The 20,045-nt window shown below is 42.8% G+C and overlaps 1 protein-coding gene across 2 annotated transcripts; it reads right to left on the bottom strand.

The window, feature by feature from the left end:
- Positions 1–8,252: 8,252 nt before the first annotated feature.
- On the bottom strand, positions 8,253–16,476 carry ZBTB21 (zinc finger and BTB domain containing 21). 2 transcript variants are annotated; one of them, XM_062488174.1, is made up of 2 exons: positions 14,864–16,453; positions 8,253–14,260 (listed from the first exon to the last, which is right to left on the bottom strand). In XM_062488174.1, exons 1-2 carry the CDS (start codon positions 16,443–16,445, stop codon positions 13,269–13,271), a joined length of 2,574 nt encoding a protein of 857 aa, XP_062344158.1. In that variant the 5' UTR covers positions 16,446–16,453; the 3' UTR covers positions 8,253–13,268. The 2 variants fall into 2 exon arrangements, with proteins under 2 accessions (XP_062344158.1, XP_062344157.1); XM_062488173.1 differs by having other exon boundaries at positions 8,253–16,476.
- Between the last annotated feature and the right edge of the window lie 3,569 nt (positions 16,477–20,045).

Raw genomic sequence — 20,045 nt, 5'->3', positions numbered from 1 at the left:
GCTGCCCTGGGACGGGACGCGCTGCGCTGCCCCGCCCGCCCGCGGCGCAGTCCCCGCCCCGGGGCGGTGGAGAAGGGACCGGCCCCGGCCGCAGGCACGGCCCCGGAGCCGGCTCTGGCTTCTGCTCCTGCTCCTGCTCCTGCCCCTGCCCCTGCTCCTGCCCCTGCCCCTGCCCAGCGCTGCCGGTGCGGGGGCGGTTGCCGGGCGGTGCTGCTCGGGCCGCCGCGTCCTGCAGCGTGGTGGTGATGGGCACCTGGTGGTCCCGGGGATAGAAGGGGGTAGAAGGGTATGGGACGGGCATCTGGTGCCCCCGGGGATACGACAAGCTCATTTGTGCTCCTGGTACCCTGGAGTAAAGGGGATGGAGAGGATCGGGATGGGCACCTGGTACCTTGGAGTAAGAGGGCCCAGGGTGAGCTCCTCGTGCCCCCGAAGGCAGAGGGGTTCAGGGTGGGTGTCCAGCGCCCCCGGAGTTCGAGAGACTTGGAATGGGTGTCTGGTACCTCGGAGGGCAGGAGGGACACAGAGGGGGCACGCAGTTTCCCAGCTCCCAGCCAAAGACCCTCACCTGATTTTTTTCCCAATCCACATACTGAAACAACCCCTCATTAAGTTATCAAAGCTGGCAGTGAAAAGTCATTATAAGATCTTGCTCCACTTGGCTTTCAGCCCCTTCAGAGCTTTGCCTTAAAGGGCAGGAACACCCTCTCCTTGCTGGAAACTGGAATTCCAGACCATTGCAGTGTGTGCCATGGACCACAGAGGGGAATTCCCGAGGCTCTCGGGGGGGTGCTGGTTCTGCCGTGCCTCTGGGGACACCTGTGCAGGTGCAGGTGATAAGGTCCCAAAGCCGTGTGGGCTCCCAGAGCAGACAGCAAAGGCTTCTTTGCTGGACATCCTCAAGCACATTCCCAGCTCGAAGCAGAGGCAAGAAGAAAAGGGAAACGAGGAGCTGACAGAATCCCGGAATGCTTGTGGCTGGAAGGGACCTGCACAGGAGTTCTTAGCCCACAAGAGATGCCTCTGAATAAAGGTGCAAAGGGGTACCATGTGAGGACAACAAATGGATTTTATTTAACAAGAAAGGGGAGGTGGAACAGTAGAAAGAAATAGGAAAGATGTCTCAGAGAGAGAGAGCAGAAGATAACTAGTTGGAACTAGAGGACCTTAAGGTCCTTCCCTTCATTCTGTGGTTCTAGAAGATGTGTGGATGTTTATTTTAATTTGATGCTATTATTAACTTCTACAACTGTTCATCTTCTTCATCATCATCATATTATTATTACTTACTATAGCTACTATTTATTTTTATTCTTGTTCTTGCTATCATTGTTTTTCTTATTATTACTACTACTACTTTTTCTCCTTATCTTCTTCTCATAATTCTCGTTCAATTTATTGTTCCTTTTCTTGTTCTTATTTACTACCATTATTTCTTCATCATCTTATTCTTAATTCTTATTCCTTATTCCTATTTCTATTTTTATTCCTAATCCTATTCTTATTATTTTGTTTTGTTTTGTTGGGAATTTTTTGGTTTTTTTGTGAGTGGGGAGGTTGTGGTCCTTTTTTTACTAGTACTCTTTCTTAAATTCAATCTTTGCTGTTTTGGAAGAATCATTGGTGTCACAGTCCTGCAGTGACATCCCCTGAGAAACACCTCTCATGTGTGCCCATTCCTCATGGGTACAATCCCAGAGGACCAGCATGCAATCCTTTCAGGATGATCTGTGCTCATTCCTTTGGGATGGGCACAATCCCAAAGCATGTAATCCTTTCAGGATGAGAGAAAATGGCCTTCCATTCCACCAGGGGAGGTTCAGATTAAATATTTGAACAAGTTTTCCCTGACACAGTGGTCAGATACTGGAAGAAGTTGCCAAGAGAAGTGGTGGAGTCGCTGTCTCTGGAAATGTTGAAGAGTCATCCAGATGTGGCACCTGGGGACGTGGTTTTGGGGTGATGATGGCAGTGCCAGGGTGCATGGGATTGACAACTCCTGGCCAACAGGGTCTTCCTCTTCAGAAAGCTCTTGGCCCACAGAGTCCTCCCAGTCAGACGGTTCTGGGAGCTACTGACTGTTCCTTGGGACAGCCCTTGCTCCATGCATTCTTCCCAGCTGGAAAACTCTTGGTAGCAAAGGGCTTCTCCCTGGGGCAGCTCCTGCTCTCCTCATCCCAGTCAGATGGTTCTCCACAGCTACTGACACCTCCTTGGGAAAGCTCTTGCACAAAAGACTCTTCCCAGTCAGAGACCTCCTAACATCTCCCCACTGGATAAGCTCATGATCCAGGTGAGATTCCCACTCTACTCCTCAGTCTCTGACACACCCATTGTCCCCACCAAGTGCTCACTTGAGGGCCTGGTCTTCTGACCAGTCAGGCAAGGAGCTGGGTATGAGAGGTGTCCCCAGGGCTCTGCCTTGGTCCCGGGGCTCTGCCATGGCTTCCCCAGTGACAGACTGTGGATCCAGCTACCCCTCAGCACATTTACAGGGAACAAGAAGCAGAGCAGGCCAGGGGCACCACAGAAGGATTGGGCCATGCACAGAGACCTGGACAAGCTTCACAAGTGGAACCACGAGAACCTCACGAGGTCCCACAAGCACAAGGCCCAGGTGCTGCACCTGGCCCGGGGCAATTCCCAAATCCCAGATTTACTGAGGTTGGAAGAGCCCTTTAAATTGGCGCTGCCTCCCCGGCCGCTCCCGGCACTGGAGGATGCTGGATCTGAGATTACCCCAAGTCCCATGTTACAGAAATAAATATAATAGCTTACAGTTATTCGTAGTTAATTAATGTAATCAGAAATATTTAATAAATTTCATTTTTAAAGCTGTGAACATAATTTACAAAAGAAGAAAGGAGTACATTCAGTCACTGCAATTAAAATAACAAATACAAAAGCAAATACATTGCAGAAAGACAAAATCAGTAGAAACTTTCCCACTGATTCTCTGCCTCTGTGCTCCAGAGTCTATTTTCTATACATGAAAGGAAGAGAAGGTTCATAAGAGGCCATACATGCAGTCTAACGTGAGGTTTGAAACAAGTGCTTTGCCAGGAGAGTGTAAGTGCAAAAGTAAGTTTTTCAAAAAAGTAAGTTTTTCAAAACTACACTTTGGCCAGCATTCCAGCACACAGTGAGATGCCAGCCTTACCTGTGAGGTGGCTATAACCATGTCATTATTGAACTTTTATAGCCTCAGCCTGTGGTGGAACCACTGCACACACCTCACTGACAACTCTGCTGGCAGAAGCAGACCTGGAAATCTTCATTCCTGAAATGTGATCCCTCGGCATGTTACTCCTCGTGGAAGAGGGGACCACTTCTTTCACATGAGCATTTCAGCCTTTCTCCCAGAGACAGGTAACAGCCCTGTCTGTCCTTCTGCCTGCTGGCAGGTTTGCTCAGGAGTTGTGGGGCCAGGCGAGGCACAAAGCCAAAGCCAGAACACTGGTCCCCCGTGTTCAGAACACTGCTCCCATGTACACTCCCCAGCCAGTTTTCTGTTGCCCCTTTCTAGGCGAGACTCAGCACGTGTGACACATCCCATCCTGTCTGAGTCAACTTGTGAGTCTTGTGACAGCTGTTTGAGGAGGAACGTGATGGGTGTGCAAAGACATGGAGCAAGGGCCAGGTGAGATGCCCAGAAGTCTCTCTGGAAGGTGTTCAGCAGCCTGGCAACAGGGATGTGCCACCAAGTAAGCTTCCATGACTTGGAGATGGCATGGGGATGAGGAGGCTGGCACACTTGATCTGGAATATCAAGTCTGGCTGGAGGAGGTCTGACTCTTGATCTGGAATAACCCTTCAAACTCATGTCTTCCAAAGAACATCCTCTTCTTAATGAAGGAGTCTTGCTGCATACAAAAAAAAGCTTGGAGGTGATGATATCATTGGACCTCCACTTCAACTAACTGTTCTTATTTTCAGTTCATTTGCAAAGTCAGGAGACATCTGATATATCCAAACACCAGCCTCTGTGGAAGAAAAAGTAATGTGTCCACCATGACCTCATAGCAGAAGAACTGCAATTCATTTAAGGTCATTTAGTTCTTCTTTACCCAAATGCCTATAATCTCTTAATTGCCTAAGAAGACACACTGCCAGGAGCTGAGTGTTTCATTAGATTGGAAATTAGCTTTGTTATTAAAATACAGGTCTGGTCCTAAAAATATCTTGAAAAAACAACCATGCCCTATGAATGTAATTGTTGACAAATTGGCTAAGTTTCAGAGCAGATGGGTCACAGTGTTTTATTTTGACTAATCATAATTTTGAATTATGTATTTAGATATAAAGCAAAGCTGCAGAGCCGTGTTTCAATTCTATTTGAATTGACCCAAATTGGTTCACGCTGGGTGCTTGTACTCTCTTTTGAAGCCCTTCATGCACCAATAATACAGCCTGTCAGGGGTTGTACTTTAACCCAAAACCAGAACAAAAGAAAAAAAAACAACAGACAAATAATGGCACCATGGTGTTTGTACTAACCTGTGTACCACCCATTAATTTTATGTGTCATAACATAATAATTTTGCTTTTCCCTGTAGGATCACACTTCTCCCACTCCCCAAACCTGGCTTCAAACTGAAAGACAGCAGGTTTAGATTAGATTTTAGGAAGAAATTCTTCCCTCTGAGGGTGGGGAGGTCCTGGCACAGGGTGCCCAGAGAAGCTGTGGCCACATCATCCCTGGAAGTGTCCAAGGCCAGGTTGGACAATGGGGCTGGGAGCAGCCTGGGACAGTGGAAGGTGTCCCTGCCATGGCAGGGGTGGCACTGGATGGTTTTTAAAGTCCCTTCAACCCAAACCATTCTGTGATTCTATATCTGATAATTAATCTATTCTGAGTGGTCACAATTTAGCAAAAAGGACAAAGGCTAACAACAGACATTTTGCTTGGAATGTACCTGGCACTGTTATGGAAAAAAGGAAAATTATTTTTGGGACTAATATTTTTTTCTATGATGGCGACTCCTCAAAAAATATATTGACCAGAACTTCAGTGAAATACCCTGAGTTTTTAGAAAAGAACTGAGTTTTTAGAATAGAAGACACTCCAAGCTGCCTTTTGTTTTTTTTCTTTTCCTCCTTTATTTTCAGTGCTGGATCCGGTTCTTTTCTCTCCACCAGAGAGCGCCAGGATCCCCAGAGGTGCTGATGCTGGGACTTGCCAGGGATGTGTGCTTCTCCAGGGCAGTACAAACACCCCTGCGTCCCTCAGACAAATGCTTGAGGACACCCAGACCAGCTGGCTTTGGGAATGTGGGATATCAGAAAGAAGACTTGGTAAGTAGCAAATGACATCTTCACGTTTTAGACTGAGAGCGGCAGTACTTCAAGGAATTTTGTAGGAAACCAACAGGCTTTGAAAAATACCTTCCTCCAGAGGAACGGTGAAAATGCTCCAGTTCAGCTGGATAGGTAAGAAAATCCAAGGACCTGTGCACATATTATAGAGAGAGGGCTTCACCTTCAGTGTGATGCTTTCATGTGTGGCTTTTGAGGTGGCAGTGATGGTGCAGTCTTTGGTTTCTGTCTGCTCCTTGATGCCTGTACACAGCATTAGAGGCACACAATAGATTACAGGATCATCTCCATTAAACAGATTCTGTGTGATTCTCCCTCTCTTAAGCCTTGTAGTAAATACTTGGTAAAATACACCCAATTTCAAATCTCGCTTTAGTATCTGTGAATCTCCTCCAGACTTAGAATTTGGTATTTTTACAGGTTTTTTTTCCTCATGATTTTAAAAAATGCATTTACATGCCTTTACAGACCTCTGTCAAATTTATCCTGAAACAAATAACCTGAATGTGAGCTAACAAGGCAAAGTTTTCCTCTTGTGGCATTTGGCTGTTCAGATGATTGATGAGTAAAGAAGCAGCAGCAGCAAATATTGCACAGCTGTAGTTGTCACACCTGGGGAAGACCATAGGATGTGCAGTCTTTAAAGTCTGTTCCAAGAGCACCAAAACTCCGCCTGGTTCAAGACTGTAGAGGAAATATTATTAAATATCTTTTGGGTAGTTTTTTTTTTTTTTCCCTCCATAAACAGTTTCATAGACTTTATAGCATAAATTAATGGATGACAAGAGCAAGCCAAAAAGGGTTAGAGGAACCCCAGGAACACCTCATTCATTAGGGAAGAAAGGAAAAAGTGGGAACCAAAAAGAGCCACCATATTAATCACAAATGACACTTGAAAAGTAAGGCTGTTCTTTTTTTTCCTTGCTGTTCTTTTTGGCAGGGTCACAGCATGCTCTCTTCTGTATCTTACATTTTCCTGCTGTTGTCATCATACTTTCTCTGACCTCTTCTTCTGGCTCCTTGCCCTTTGTTCTTTCAGCCACCTGCCTGCAGAGCCTGCAAACCCCGGCATGGTCTCTTCCTTCCAGCAGAAGCATCCCTGGATGATAGTAATCCCAGCAGGTTTTTAACACCATTGGACTTCACTGGAGAGATGCACGTGGCTGGGTGAGAGCCTGAGCCCTCAACTATGAGCTCAAGCTGATTACACCCAGGACTCCATGACACTAAAGAGCTGAATCCATCCCAGATCCTGGACTGACAAGACATTAATAAATTGTTACAGGTTTATCAAAACTGCAGAGGCAATTTAAAGCAAATTCTTTGTCAGCAGAAACTGGAAACTGACTTTCAATGTACTCTTTCAACATATGCAAAATGAAAGTGAAAGAAAAGTTGTGTATGTTGCTTCATTTCACCTTGAAAATTTTTATTGCCAGAGTGTTTCAGGACTGGAAACAGAAATGCTGTCCCTGTTGGTCTAATAGAAAAGATGCTCCTGTGTTTGTATATTGAATGATAGATGGAAATATCCTATGAATGGAAAAGTAAACATTGCTGGATTTGTTTGCAGACCAACTGTCTTAGAAGGGGACGGCTGGAATTAGAAGAAAAATAACCACAAAACCAGGTGCAATGCTCATGGCATTATCAGTAACTTCTAATAATTTTTATTTGTTTCTTGAGTTTTATGTCAAACGCAGGCTTTCTGTTCTCTGGAGCATTTTCTGTGAACCATTCTAGCAGAGGTCAGTCTGTGCTGTAACAGTGATGGAAAGAGGACTGTGTGTAAATATTAACTGGATGCAGGAAGAACTGCAGGAATTCCTATCTGAAAGGAGAAAGAGCCAAATCTTTGGGGATTTAAGATCTGAATGGATGAGAGAGCAGCGCTCCACCCTCCCTTTGCCTTTTCCACAGCTCCCCTAACCTATGAGGGGCAGGGATATCCTAGAGAGGGACAGGCCACGAGCCCTTTGTCCCCCTTTTCAAGGAGAGGCCCAAATCCTCCTGAGCTCAGAGTGCCCTTTTAACCCTTGATCCAACCATGTGGCAGAGATGGTCCTTCAGCTCTCCTTGTGTTCCACCTGAGCCATTGCCCCACTCCCTCTGAGAGGTCAGTGCACACACACAGGGACAAGTGATGGGGTAAAAAGTGCTGGTGAGTGCTCAGCACATCCTCTGTGCAAATCTTATCTTTCCCGCTGGGTATGTGCTGTCCCACTGACACCATTCCTTGACCCCCAGCCAGGGATTTGCATGAAATTTGTGGGACATGAACTCTTGAGACCTTGTCTCCTCTGTTAAACGTGGGTGAAAGCGGTTCAGTGGGTCCAACCACACTGCACAAGGCAAAAATGGCAAAAGACAGCAAATGTGGAGTCCAAGAAGTTGGGACAACTGGCCCAAGTGTCCTCAAAGACAGGTCACACCTAGTGTGAACTGAGTAAACCCCATTCCCAAAAGATAAAAAGATAATTCTCCATTTTATGGGAATCCACACACTACATTCCCATACAGGAGGTTCTGAAGAGGGAAATTCATGCAGCAGAACTGCTTTGGATGAGAGGGCTGCAAAACACCAGGAACATTGCTGTGCCTTTTCAAACACCTGGCTAAGTCCAGTTTTAGATGGAGACACTTCCTTCCACAAATCACTGATTGCACATGAAGCAGGATTTGGGTTGGGCTCAAAATTTTAAGAGATTGTCTGGAGCAGTTGGTTTTCCTGTATTTTCCAGTAAAAGGTTCCACTAGCGAGCCATTTACTAAAACAAACAAACCCCAATTATTTTAGTAATGTACAAGTACCACTTACATCCAACAAACAGAACAAAAGATGCTCTTTTACAAACTCACTTCCTACCCTGCAGACACAATGGTTTGTACAATAACACCACCCTCTGCCAAGAGATTCCAGTGGAAGACACAGTGACTCAAAAGAAACAAAGTGTAAGTTTATTGGACGTCAACGTTTCTTAGTCAAGATCTAAGTAAAGAAAACACACAGTAGAAAAAGTTGTACAAAGCAGCAATGGATTTACATTACATTAAAGAAAAAGTTGCCTTAAGCTATTTAGTTTCAGTCCTAAAAAAAGTAAAAACCCATCCTGGTGTATTGAACAGATATAGAATGTATAAGGTATACAGGATTATAAACCCAGAGTTGCTTGTCTTACCTCTATAATCCTTTAAAATGACAAGTGATTTTGTGTAACTAACCGGAAAACTCTCTAGAAAATATATTGGATAATTCCAATTTCTAGTAGGAAACTATTCCCCTGTAACCAAGCACTTAAAGTGATCCCATTTTCCTGCTTCTTAGAAAGGGACTCTGTCAAGAATAAGCCTTAAAAGATGTACTTTATGTGTATTTTGCACTTAACACTGCAAAAGAGGGTTTGTTCTGGTTTTCTGTACATATTGGAATTACAGCTGCTGCTGCAATAGTGGGAAGCTTGTGTCTTTAAAAGGTAACATGTACCACTGAGAGACTGGAAAAGGAAAAAGAGGATCGAGTCCTTTATTCTGGAATAGTGAGAGGAAAAGCAACATGAAAAATCAGCTCAACCCACAGAATTCAGTTACGTTTTTCAGACATCCTCACAACAATTGAGGCTGCCCATAATAGGATTTTCATGCCAAGCAGCTCAAGTGTTATGACTCAATTTGTTTTCAAATTCTTCAATATTATTTATTAATATAAAGTATTTCTAATATAGGTATGTCCATTTTTCTGTATCCAGCCTTTCTCTTGATAGTGTCCCTTTTCATAGAGCAGTTACAGTACAGTTTTTCACAAGTCATTTTAAATAAACAGGAATCAATAACATTAAAAATACTATCAGGCTGTGTTCAGCAACAACAGAAAAAAAAAAAAAAGATTTTAACACTGATTTAATAACATCAACACTAAAAAAACCCCAATCAAAACAAACAAACAGAAAAACCTCCAACAAAAAACAACCCCCTAAGCTTGTTTTGATTTTTATCTAAATCTTCTGGTAGGAAAATGTAAACAATTTTATTGAACAGTATAGGCACACGCCAGATTACAGGCTCATGCCAGATATTTGCACCCTCACTCTTAGAGCCAAGAAATTAGGCATAGTCTGTCCTTATCCCATGGGAGGAATCAATTTAACACAGGAAGCTTGGAACAGCAACAGAGAACACGTAGAGCTTTGGAGCAAACCCACATATCCCGTTTGGGGGAAAACAAACAACATCAGGCAAAAATACCTCCTGGATGTTCCTGCCTAAACAGCAAACACAGGCCAAACCTCTTCAGAGCTGTCTGGGGTCACAGATAATGCAAAATCTTATTTTTGAAACAGCCCAGAACAAACTCTGGGGTCACCCACTTCACCAGGTTATCTCCTCCATCACCTGCCACGACATGTTTCACTCTTTTTACCAAACAACCCCAAACTAGAGACAGCTTTGTTACTGGTTCCTGTGTTTTGCTGCCATTGCTCACTTTCAAGGTTGCTCATGGTCCCAATTCAGCAAAGAAGTTGCACAGAGCAATTTAAAAAAAAGTAAGACTGATCTTAATGGACTTAAGATAGGCTTAGAGGCTTTGCCAACACGGTGCCTGAAAGGAAAAAAAAAAAAAAAGTCCCAAAGCAAAATACATTTCATGGCTCAACACTGCTCCCCTGAAATGCAACACTAGTTTCCACTCCCACTGAAGCAGGATAGTTCTCTGAGATTTATCTGACAGGTTATAAAAATAGCAAAAAAAGGACAGAATTATAGACTCTAATCTATATATTAAAACATCTGCACATTTCTGTCACAAATTTTAGAAAAAAAAGCAAAACACTTTTTTATATTTAACAAGACCTCTAACTTTATGTCACTTCAATACACAGCTATAAAATTAAACAAAATATGATGAAGACAGGCTTTTGTATCAATAAATCTGCCTTTTATTTTGGCTGTGGCCAAACTAGACACTCTTCAAAAGACCTTTATTTATAAACAAGCAACTAACATTTTTTCCCATAATTTAAATTTTAAGACATATATTAAAGTTATATAAGTGGAAGCATATTTATTCCGTATCCTCCAAAATAAACACTTCTATCAAGGGCTTTTTAAGGTACTGTATAAAAGCTAATAGAAAACCAGAACTGCTATATAAACATCTCATATTTAAATTTTAGAGATCCTGAATTCCTTTACTAAACAACAGGAACCAAATGTAAAAAAAAAAAAAAAAAAAAAAATCACACAGAACATGCTCAAAGTGGAAAACAAAACTTTAAAAACACCCCCAAAACCAAAGCAACTGAAGAAAAACTTAGGAGGCTACTTAGACCAAAAATATTTTATGGATTCTTTATAATACCTAGTACACTAGGAAAAAGGTCAAGGTTTCTTCAAAGATGTTGCACAAGGTTTTGATTTAAAGTGTGTAGAATTTATCATAGCACAGAGCAGAATTCCAGCTGGAAGTGAGATGGCAGTGACCCAGATGAGCTGGTTGCCACCTTCCTTCAGAAAGCACACTGAATTTTAAAAGGCTGGAGCTCAACTTTCAGGCTGTTGTGCAGAGGAATCACTGGGGATAACTTAGGAAATACTCTACAAAAACACGTTCGTATTTTACACACAAAGATTTCTTAAATATATATAAAGGGTACTTAGCAAGGCTTTATGCTTTTCTGATTTTTAAAACCAGGTTTAAGTGCAATAACCATTTTATTCTGAAATTGTTTCTGGTAAGAAAGAAATTTATAGTCTTATTAGGTGGAATAAAAAAGTAACTGGAAATGTCACTATTAAGCAAGTACCTTGTTTTAACTGCAATGCCACTGAAAGAGTTTAACTGATACTAAAGCAGATTAGCCTCATCATACTCAGCCACAGTTTGCCTGAAAGAGGATAAAAAAGAACAACATGTTACTTTTAGAGGTGTCTAGTAGCAGTTTTAGATTGTAGTAAAAAGGAAGCAGAAGAGGCTTGAGACCAACAGTGCAATTTTTTTGGTAGCTGAAAAAAAATCAGGGGTCTATCCTGAGCTAATTCTTTCAAACTTCACTTACAGGTAAAATAATTAAATATCTGTGGGGGAAAGAAACCTGGTGGCACACTTGGCTTTCGCTGAGAAAAATCTGGTGTGTGCCTAAGGGTGCCCATCCTCAGATTCTCAGGAGTTGTGCTTGATTTTGCTGAATCTCAGCATCAGCTTGCAAGTCTACCTTTTGACCTTAGGATACTGAAAAAACAGTTACACACACGGTTACACAGGGAATTCAAGCCTCCCTCCTGCACCCCCTGAAACTGGTGACCAAACTGCTGCTGGTTTCAGTGGACACAGACTGGGCTCTGACTCAGCTCTGTGGGATTACATCCCCCTTCTCCCAGCCCTGCAGGGGGAAAGTTGGTCAGGATCATAAACACTGTTTGCATCATTTACGTTTGCTCTAACCCACCACCTCTCTACTAAGTTTAAATTCTAGCAGAAGAATTTCTCTCCGTTGGTTCACCTCCTACTTCTGGGTAAATTATTTCCTTGACTTACAGAAAAAATTGGACCCTTACTACAGCTCCCAGTAAATACGTGTGATCCTACTTATACTAAATGCTCCAGTTGCCATTTGAGGTAAAGTAATGGAACCACACAGAATATCTGCAGCCCATTATTACCACAATTTTCAACAAATTGGAAAATTGCAACACAGTCACATATGATAGAAAGCAGCAGAAAGAATTACTCTATATGCATTGTATCCATAAAATGCAGTGATTGTAGTGTGATTTTCTCCTCTGCTTTGAGCTGGATATGTATGCTTAACACAAATTTCAAATACATACTTCCTCATTTATACAGGTGTCTATATAAATATTTACATTTTTAGGTTTTGTTGAAACACATCTTTGTACTCATGGCTGAGCTTACTACTTGTGTTTAGAAATACAACTCATCTTCTGTCCCTTAACGAGCTCTCTCTTGATTTAGTAGTTATACATTCCTTTGTAGTTAAAATTACAAACAGTTGTACAAATAGTGGAAACAAAACTGTGAAACTTGTCTGACATCCACTCAGCCTCAGTTCATGTTACAAACAGTACCATTTGCATTATGATGGCTGTTACACAATGACTTCAGCTACCCATGTATCCATAGGAAATTAGTCTTTGGGACATTATATAAAGCAAAGTACCCCCTCTCTCAATTTTCCTTAGAAAGTTATAATTAAATGGCTGAAAGCAGGCTTGCTGCTACTTCTTATATAAAATCTTAGTAATAATATTGCTGACTTTAGATTCTATTTTAATTTGCACAAGTTCCATACAACAACAAAACAATTCTATGTTCCCTTAAAATAGCATTTTAAAACATTTGTATCCAATAACATCAGGATTACTCAAACTTGAGGTTTATTTGTTATTGCTAAAGGTTTCTAAGACCTAAGTCAATACAGCAAGACACTCCATTCACTTCCTTGCAAACTGCCAGTGCATGGCAACCACTCACATGGAGCTTGTGTGTGTTGGTTTCTTTTTGAAAAACAAATTATGACGTTGGTTGCAGTATTTCCCTACTATAAGCTCACAGTTAGAATCCAAATTGTTGTTTCTCTTTCGTTTAATATATAACTTTATATATAATACACACACACACACACACACACCAACATCACGGGATGAAGATCCATGCATACAATCCAGATGCAATTGTATTTCAGTGTCAAATGAAATAAAAATTTATTCTGTTACTATTAGATCCCAGACCACAGTATTTTAAATTACTCTGCTTTCTACCTACTAACCAAGTTATACTTTTCCCTACTCTCCAAATCTGAGCAGCATCACAAATTCCAGATTTTCCATCATCCTCATTTCAATCCTCCTAAACTTCTGGTCTACGTGGCAGGCCTCTGAGATCCTGAACACAGCCCCCCCCTCCCCAAACCAGCTCTGCAAGGGTTCTGTTAAAGCTAATTGTGTGTCTGTTCATGGCTCCAGAGACTGAAAGCCGTCTTGAAAGTCCTATGGCAGAGTTTGCACATGTATTGTCTCTTGAAGGTGATTGCTGAGAGCGGCGGGGCGTGGTAGAAGAGCGTGTCCGACTCCTGCGGCACGAACAGCTTCTCAGTAGTACTGGAGCTCTCCGGCAAGCCCGTGGGGCTGTCGGGCTCCAAAGGCTGGATTTTAGGGAGGGGTGGGGGTGGGGGTAAGGGTGGGGGTGATGGGGAATTAGCTGGTGGACATATCTCAGGCTCTTTATTTGTGGATTCCTCTGCAGCCTGCGACATGTGAGACTGGAAGTGGCTCCAGAGCCGGAAATTTGTTCGGAAGGCCTTGTTGCACACGTGGCAAATGAACGGCTTCACGGAGCACAGCAGCTCCTGGTGACGCTCCAGCTGTTTGCGTAGGGTGAAAATCTTCCCACACTTTTCACAGGGCCACAAACTGGGATCTTTCTTGGAGACTACGTCCTTAGGTTCCCTGCTCGTTTCGGTGACCTCGTCCTCCATATCATCTGCAGGCTCTTCTTTGATCTGGATTTTAAACTGCTTGGAAACACTTAAGTCTTCAGGCAGGCATGAAGAGTCTTCAGAATCAAAATTGATTTGTTCTGACGAATCACTGAACACACCATCCTCCTTTGCAGCAACAAAATTGTTCATTTTATTGGATTCCGACTGCGGAGGCAGCCGTGACGAACTGGTGATTTCTCCATTGTGATCCATGAGAGGCAAAGAAAAGTTCTCTGATGGAGCCATTGTGTTCTGATTGTGAACTTCAACCTGATGACGCCAGATACTAAAGGATGATTTGAAGGTGCGCATACACTCGAGGCAGGTCAGCTTCTTGTACTCACACTTGCTTTCATGCTCGTGCTTCAGCTCTGGAGAAGAAAACCTAAGGCTGCAGTAAGGACAGACAGTGGCATTTCTACAGAGTCTCTCATGGTTTCCCTGTTCAATGAGTGAGGAGAGCTTGGCATTGCAGAGACGGCACTGATAAACCTCCTTGTTTTCCACTGGGTTTTCAATATTAATGTGATCCTTCTGCTTAGGAGCCTTATTCACTCCTAGGGGTTTCTCCCCAGGGTGCATTTTTATGTGCTGTTTGAATTGGGAGAGGAAACGATAAGCTTTCCCACAGTAGGTACAAATATAGGCTCCTTTGGTTCTCGACCTTAAATTCCTTTTGATGACTTGCTGTGCTTGTGAAGCAGACTGACCCTGAAAGCTCTGCTTGCCACGTCTCAGTTTCACAATCAGAGCTTTTTTGATTTCTCTCTCCCTCACTATATCGATCAGTTTTCTTTGGAACTTTTCATCCAAAAGGGCATGTGAACTGGAAGCTGGTGAGGGATTCTTCACGATTCCATGTTGTGTCTGGCAGTGCGTCCACACTTTGAAATTGGTGTGGAATCTCTTGTGGCATATGTCACAAGCATAGGGCTTCTCTGGATTATGATACATGTTAACATGGCGATGAAGACCTGCTGTTGATCTGAAAATTTTAAGGCAGTGTTTACATTTAAATTTTTTATTTGGTCTTGCTTCTTCCATCTCACTGTATTCATCTTTACTGACGTCAGAATCAGGGAAATCAGCGTCAAGGTGCGTGGGGCTTGAGCCTTCCTCAAAGTTCTCTTCTGAGCCAGGAGAACCCTGCTCATCCGCCTTCAGCCTCTTGAATGGTAGCCTCCTATCGTCCTGGAACCTCCTTTTTGCTGGAAGCCTGCTTGGCTCCTTATGGTCATCCTCAGTTTTAAAAGCAAAGTCTTTGTTTGCCAATGCTGAAGCATCACCCACTGTAACTCGTATGATTTCAGCAGGATCTGAGAGGGGACTGCTGGGCTCAGTTTTGATCCGCACCTCCGAGAGAGGGGAAGCGACCTCCCGATCCGTTGACTGAGAGGCACTGAAAGACCTAAGGCGATGTGGGTGTACGACCTGTGGCTTCTCATCCGAGGCGCACTTCTCCGATAACTCTTTCGAGGACGACTTTTGGGATGCAACATTAAATGTCTTCTGGGAATCGCTGGTTCCTGGTGAGGAGCAGGAGGATACCTGTGCAGGTTTTAGGTCAACAGAAGGTGAGTAAATAGGAACTTGGCTATCCATGGACAGTGACCTTCGAAGGAGACTTTTTACAAGGGGTCCACTTCTGTCAATACTCTGGTTTTCTGGGCCAGACCCACTAGATGGGATTACCAGCCCTAACTTGGAGTAGTAGAGCAAATTCCTGTCTTCCCCTTGACCATTTCCTTTTCCTGCCTCTCGCAACAAAAACGTGGATTCTGCTGCCCCACGCAGAGACAAGACTGGTGGACGTGGTCTTTTCAATGACACCTCTGCAACTTTTCCTCTCAGAAGCTGAGCGCTGCTTCCTGGATCGCCGCCTGCCATTTCTTTCTCAGATAAAGAGATCTGAGGCAGCACCATGTTCCTTTTCACTAAAGCACCTCTGCTCTGATCCTCCACAGTTGCACAAGTTTCATGAACCTTTGTATAGCTCACAGGGCCTTCTTTCAGCCACCTCCTTTCAGTCAGTGATAAGTTGTGAAGGGTTTCAGTTGGTTTTGTTACCTGTGGTCTGCTGCTAGCTTTGACAGACACAGAGGGTGAAGGTTTAGGAGTATGGCTTAAGTCATGCTGTGTTTGATTTACACTTTTCACTTGCGCTTCAATTCTGTTCTGACAGACGATGACGCTTCTCTTCTGAGAACTACTTTCATCTTCATCTTGATAGAGTACTTTTTTAATAGGACAAGAAGGAAAAGGAGCTTGAGGATTCTTGGAAACAATGTTTGTAAGAAAAGATATTCCAAGACTATAGCCCAGTTCTTGCACAGCTGCGAGGCTGCCTTTCTCAATGAACAAGGATGAAGAATAAATGTAGTTCAACACATTATCAAAAGCATCAGGCTCACAAAAGTCAAGCTGAAACACTGACTGAGACTCATTCTCCTTATTTGTGAACAGAGTCTGGAAGTATTCACTGCTGGCAGCCAGAACATTCTTATGAGCTCGGAATTTCTGGTCTCCTACGATCAGCACAACGTCACACAGCTGTCCCTTGAGACGCTCCTCATTCAGGGTGCTCAAGAGGGAAATGGCATGTGCTGGATTTATGTAATGCAAGAGCCCCTCCATGATTCTGATGTCCCTGAAAAAGAACAACAACAACAAAGCTGTAGGTTTCCTTACATGAACTGTTAGAGACAAAGTAAACACATCTCCTGTACTTTGTAAACTGCCTAAACCACCATCAAACAGTGATTGAAGAAACAGCTTGTGTGGAGGAAAGGTTTGGGAATGAAAACACCTCCGGTAGCTCCACAAAAGCACAGGCATGGGAAGAACAAGCTCATTTGCCCACTTTCAAATATCCTTTTAATTGCTAATCTTACACCAAGAATATTACACCTAACTAACTGGGGGATGGATGGATGGATGGATGGATGGATGGATGGATGGATGGATGGATGATGGATGGATGGATGGGCTGCGTTCTCTTCCTGTAATAAACCTCTCCACAGGGAGGAGCAGTTCAGTCATTTCACTCTTGATGATCTCTTTTTCTGCTTCAGCTTTATGAAGATCTATCTTGACAACTGGATTGATAAACTCTTGGATCAGGTATCTAAAGCTTAGTTATAGCAACTCACCTTTCTGATGCTAAGCAACCCTGACAGTCTCCTGCTGACTAGATAAATTAAGAGGGTTTTGTTGTCGCTTTTAATAGGATGATGGAAAGGGCACTAATACTGGGAAGGGAAAAGGAAACAGGATTATTGTCTGTAATATAAATGTATCACATTTACTTACGCTTAGTAAGTGCTATTAAAATCTACTACTAACTGTATGTGTCAATTAAAACTGCACTGGCAGGATCTGGGAAATGTCAGTTTTCACTGAAGTATCCCTGCATTGCTTTGCTCAGGATGAAAAGCAATCAGAGAACTGAAATCCCCATTTCATTCATTAGCATTAGAACACTTTATGCCCTCAACCCATATATCTGAGGAACAGTTACCCTTAACTGCATCCAAAAGTACAATAAGTACAAATTAAGCTGCAGTGCAGAAATCTCCATGATCCATATGCTTCAAAACACAGCCCACTCCATACTGCAGGATGTTGTGATAACTCAATATACTGCTCCTGATGAGAGCTTAACAAAAGAAGATAACCAGATTTTAAGTTAAACAAAGACCCTCTGTGGCAGGAGTCACAATTTATGTATCTGTGCATAAGAACACACACGGAGAAATCAATAATATTAAATTCTCTTATTTTTTTCATGGACACTCTCTACACTGCCTCCATGGTGGCTAAATAAGTCGATGATGTGTCTGTTAAAAGCAATCCTCTTATTTTTACAGCTTATTTGAGAAACTACTTTTTAGTTTCATTTGTACATGATGTATGCAACCACAACAAAAAGGTTTCACTGTTCATCAGCTTACAAGCAAAACTTAAAGTTTATTAAAATAAAAAACAAAACTGAGAAGCTATAACCCCACGGTTAATAAATGAGGGTGGTAAATATTAAAACTAATGGGTATAAATAAGTGATCAAAGTCTAAATTGGTACTATTGAGAAATAACTTAAAAGGATGCTGCATGCAATGTCTCAGGGCACTGATCATATCAAGGACTCAGCTACCACTTCTACACCTAAAAATACCAATTGAGTTCATAGTGACATGGCAACAGCAAAATCAGAATGCTGTTTCCTCACCAGATCAGTCTTTACTGAGTCTTTCAGTACTTCAGTGTCATTTCATAAACACTAATTTATCCTTAATTCACCTTAGATAGCTATAATACATCATTCCCCCACACCTCCATCTATAAAAAGCAGTGCAGTCAAACTTAATTTGAGAAAGCAATCTGGCTTGTTTTGCCCTCTATGTTTTACTTAAGAATACTGGGAGGATGGAAGTGGTGGTGCCTCATTGCTCTCCTCCTTTGTGGATGCCACTGAAATTTGAAGTGGCAGTGTGACTGGCCCAAATCCAGTTTCCTGGTCTGAGCACCCATTAACACTTACAGAGGTGCAAGTGCTCCAGGAGGGCATCTTTCCCTTTCCTTTCACCTGGAAGAAAGTGAGTTTGCAAACTCAAATGATTCCTCTGGGATGCAAGCTGCAGATGGTAAATGGAGGTAGGAGATCAACAGAGCTTAGGAAATTTTAACTGTGGTGTAGAGACATCCAGTAGAAGCTGCTGCATAGCCCACACTTCAGTGACACAATGGAAATACAGTGTATTAGTCAAATGTTTTGAAACACTTTAAGATCTTTCACTTTAATCTGCTTTGCTCTTGTGTTTTTAAAACTAGCAGAATAAACAGCATGTAATTACTATGTGTTCCTCTGCCCACACAACACAGCAATGCCCTGTAACCAGTAGAGAGTGCTGTAAAATCTGCAGGACTAAAGCACAATCCAACAGTCACCCATCCTTCTGGCCAGTTTCTTTCTTCATTCCGACAACAACTTCAGCTCATGGTATTAAACACCGCAGACATAAACATCCCTCGCTGTCAGGCTCAGAGCACAGGGAAGGAGGCTCCAGTGCAATGTAACTCTGTCACTTTAACAGTAACCAAGGCAGCAACGTACACAAATGGCAGAGCACCAAATCAATCCTCCAAAGGCAGCTTTAATCCTGGTATTTCCTAATTCAAGTGCTTGACTTTCAGCTTAATAGCCTTTAGACAAAACAGGCAGAAATTAAGCAAACCATAGCAAGAAACACACCAGAATTGTTTTGCAGCCATTTAAGATGTTTACCCAGATTATGTGAAAGCCTGAAATACTTAGAAGCTGAAAAAAAACCCAAAAAAACTAACCCAAAGTACATGTTAAAATTTTACTACATGAACACTTTTCAGTAACTACGTTGATCCAAGTGTTCCCTGCACTCCTGCGTTCATCTTACCTGCACACTGCAGGTCACTCCTCCTTCAGCTGTGCCAGTAAATATTTGCAGGCCTGTATGACTTAGCAGAACAGACAATAAATAAAGCCCCAACATAATTCCTTTTCAAATGCTGCTCACTTTTTTATAGTAAACCACAACGGGAGCTATTGAATTGGCATAACTAAAGAGGCAATAGGAACAGCCATAGGAGGACAAGAACTAGTTCCCCAAAGCAAGTGCTTAGCTGCCTCTGCTTAACCCCACACTAAAGTTACCCTAGCACCACGTGTAGATACACTCTGGCAGTCTCCTGTAATACCAAATTTGGTTCCAGGTGTTTGGGTACTCCTACTTCTCAGCTATAGATTGTTTTGTGATTAGCTACCTAAGATCTTTCCTCCAGATAATCTGCTTTTATTCTCTCTCTCTTTTTTTTTTTTTTTTTTTTCCAGCCACCTTCACTACTGACTGGAAACACTTCTTTTCTCCCATGATGTTCTGATGACATCATGGAAACAGCAGGAGTACATCAGAAAATCTCACACTGTTGTATGCAGGTGACTCATGCCATAGCAACTTCTGGTCCTCAGGAGGAACAGTGACTAAATTTAGGCTCCAGACCCAGGAAGGACCAGTGCAGCAGGAACCTTGGGGAGGCCAAGAAGAGATTTTAGCATCAGCCTTCACGGAACCACAGGACGGGTCAGGCTGGAAGGAACCACAGTGGCTCGTCTGCTGCCACCTCCCTGCTCAAGCAGGGTCACCCAGAGCACACGGCACAGGGTTGTGTCCAAATGGTTCTGGAATATCTCCAGTGAGGGAG

This window comes from Cinclus cinclus, chromosome 2 (assembly GCF_963662255.1).
Source record: "Cinclus cinclus chromosome 2, bCinCin1.1, whole genome shotgun sequence".
In the NCBI taxonomy this organism is placed as follows: domain Eukaryota; kingdom Metazoa; phylum Chordata; class Aves; order Passeriformes; family Cinclidae; genus Cinclus; species Cinclus cinclus.
Note: the sequence above shows the minus strand (reverse complement) of the source record. Positions and strands in the feature narration are given on the sequence as shown.

Excerpts from the sequence above, each read along its gene's own strand:
- ZBTB21 (XM_062488173.1), bottom strand. The coding sequence starts at position 16,445 with ATGGAGGGGCTCTTGCATTACATAAATCCAGCACATGCCATTTCCCTC.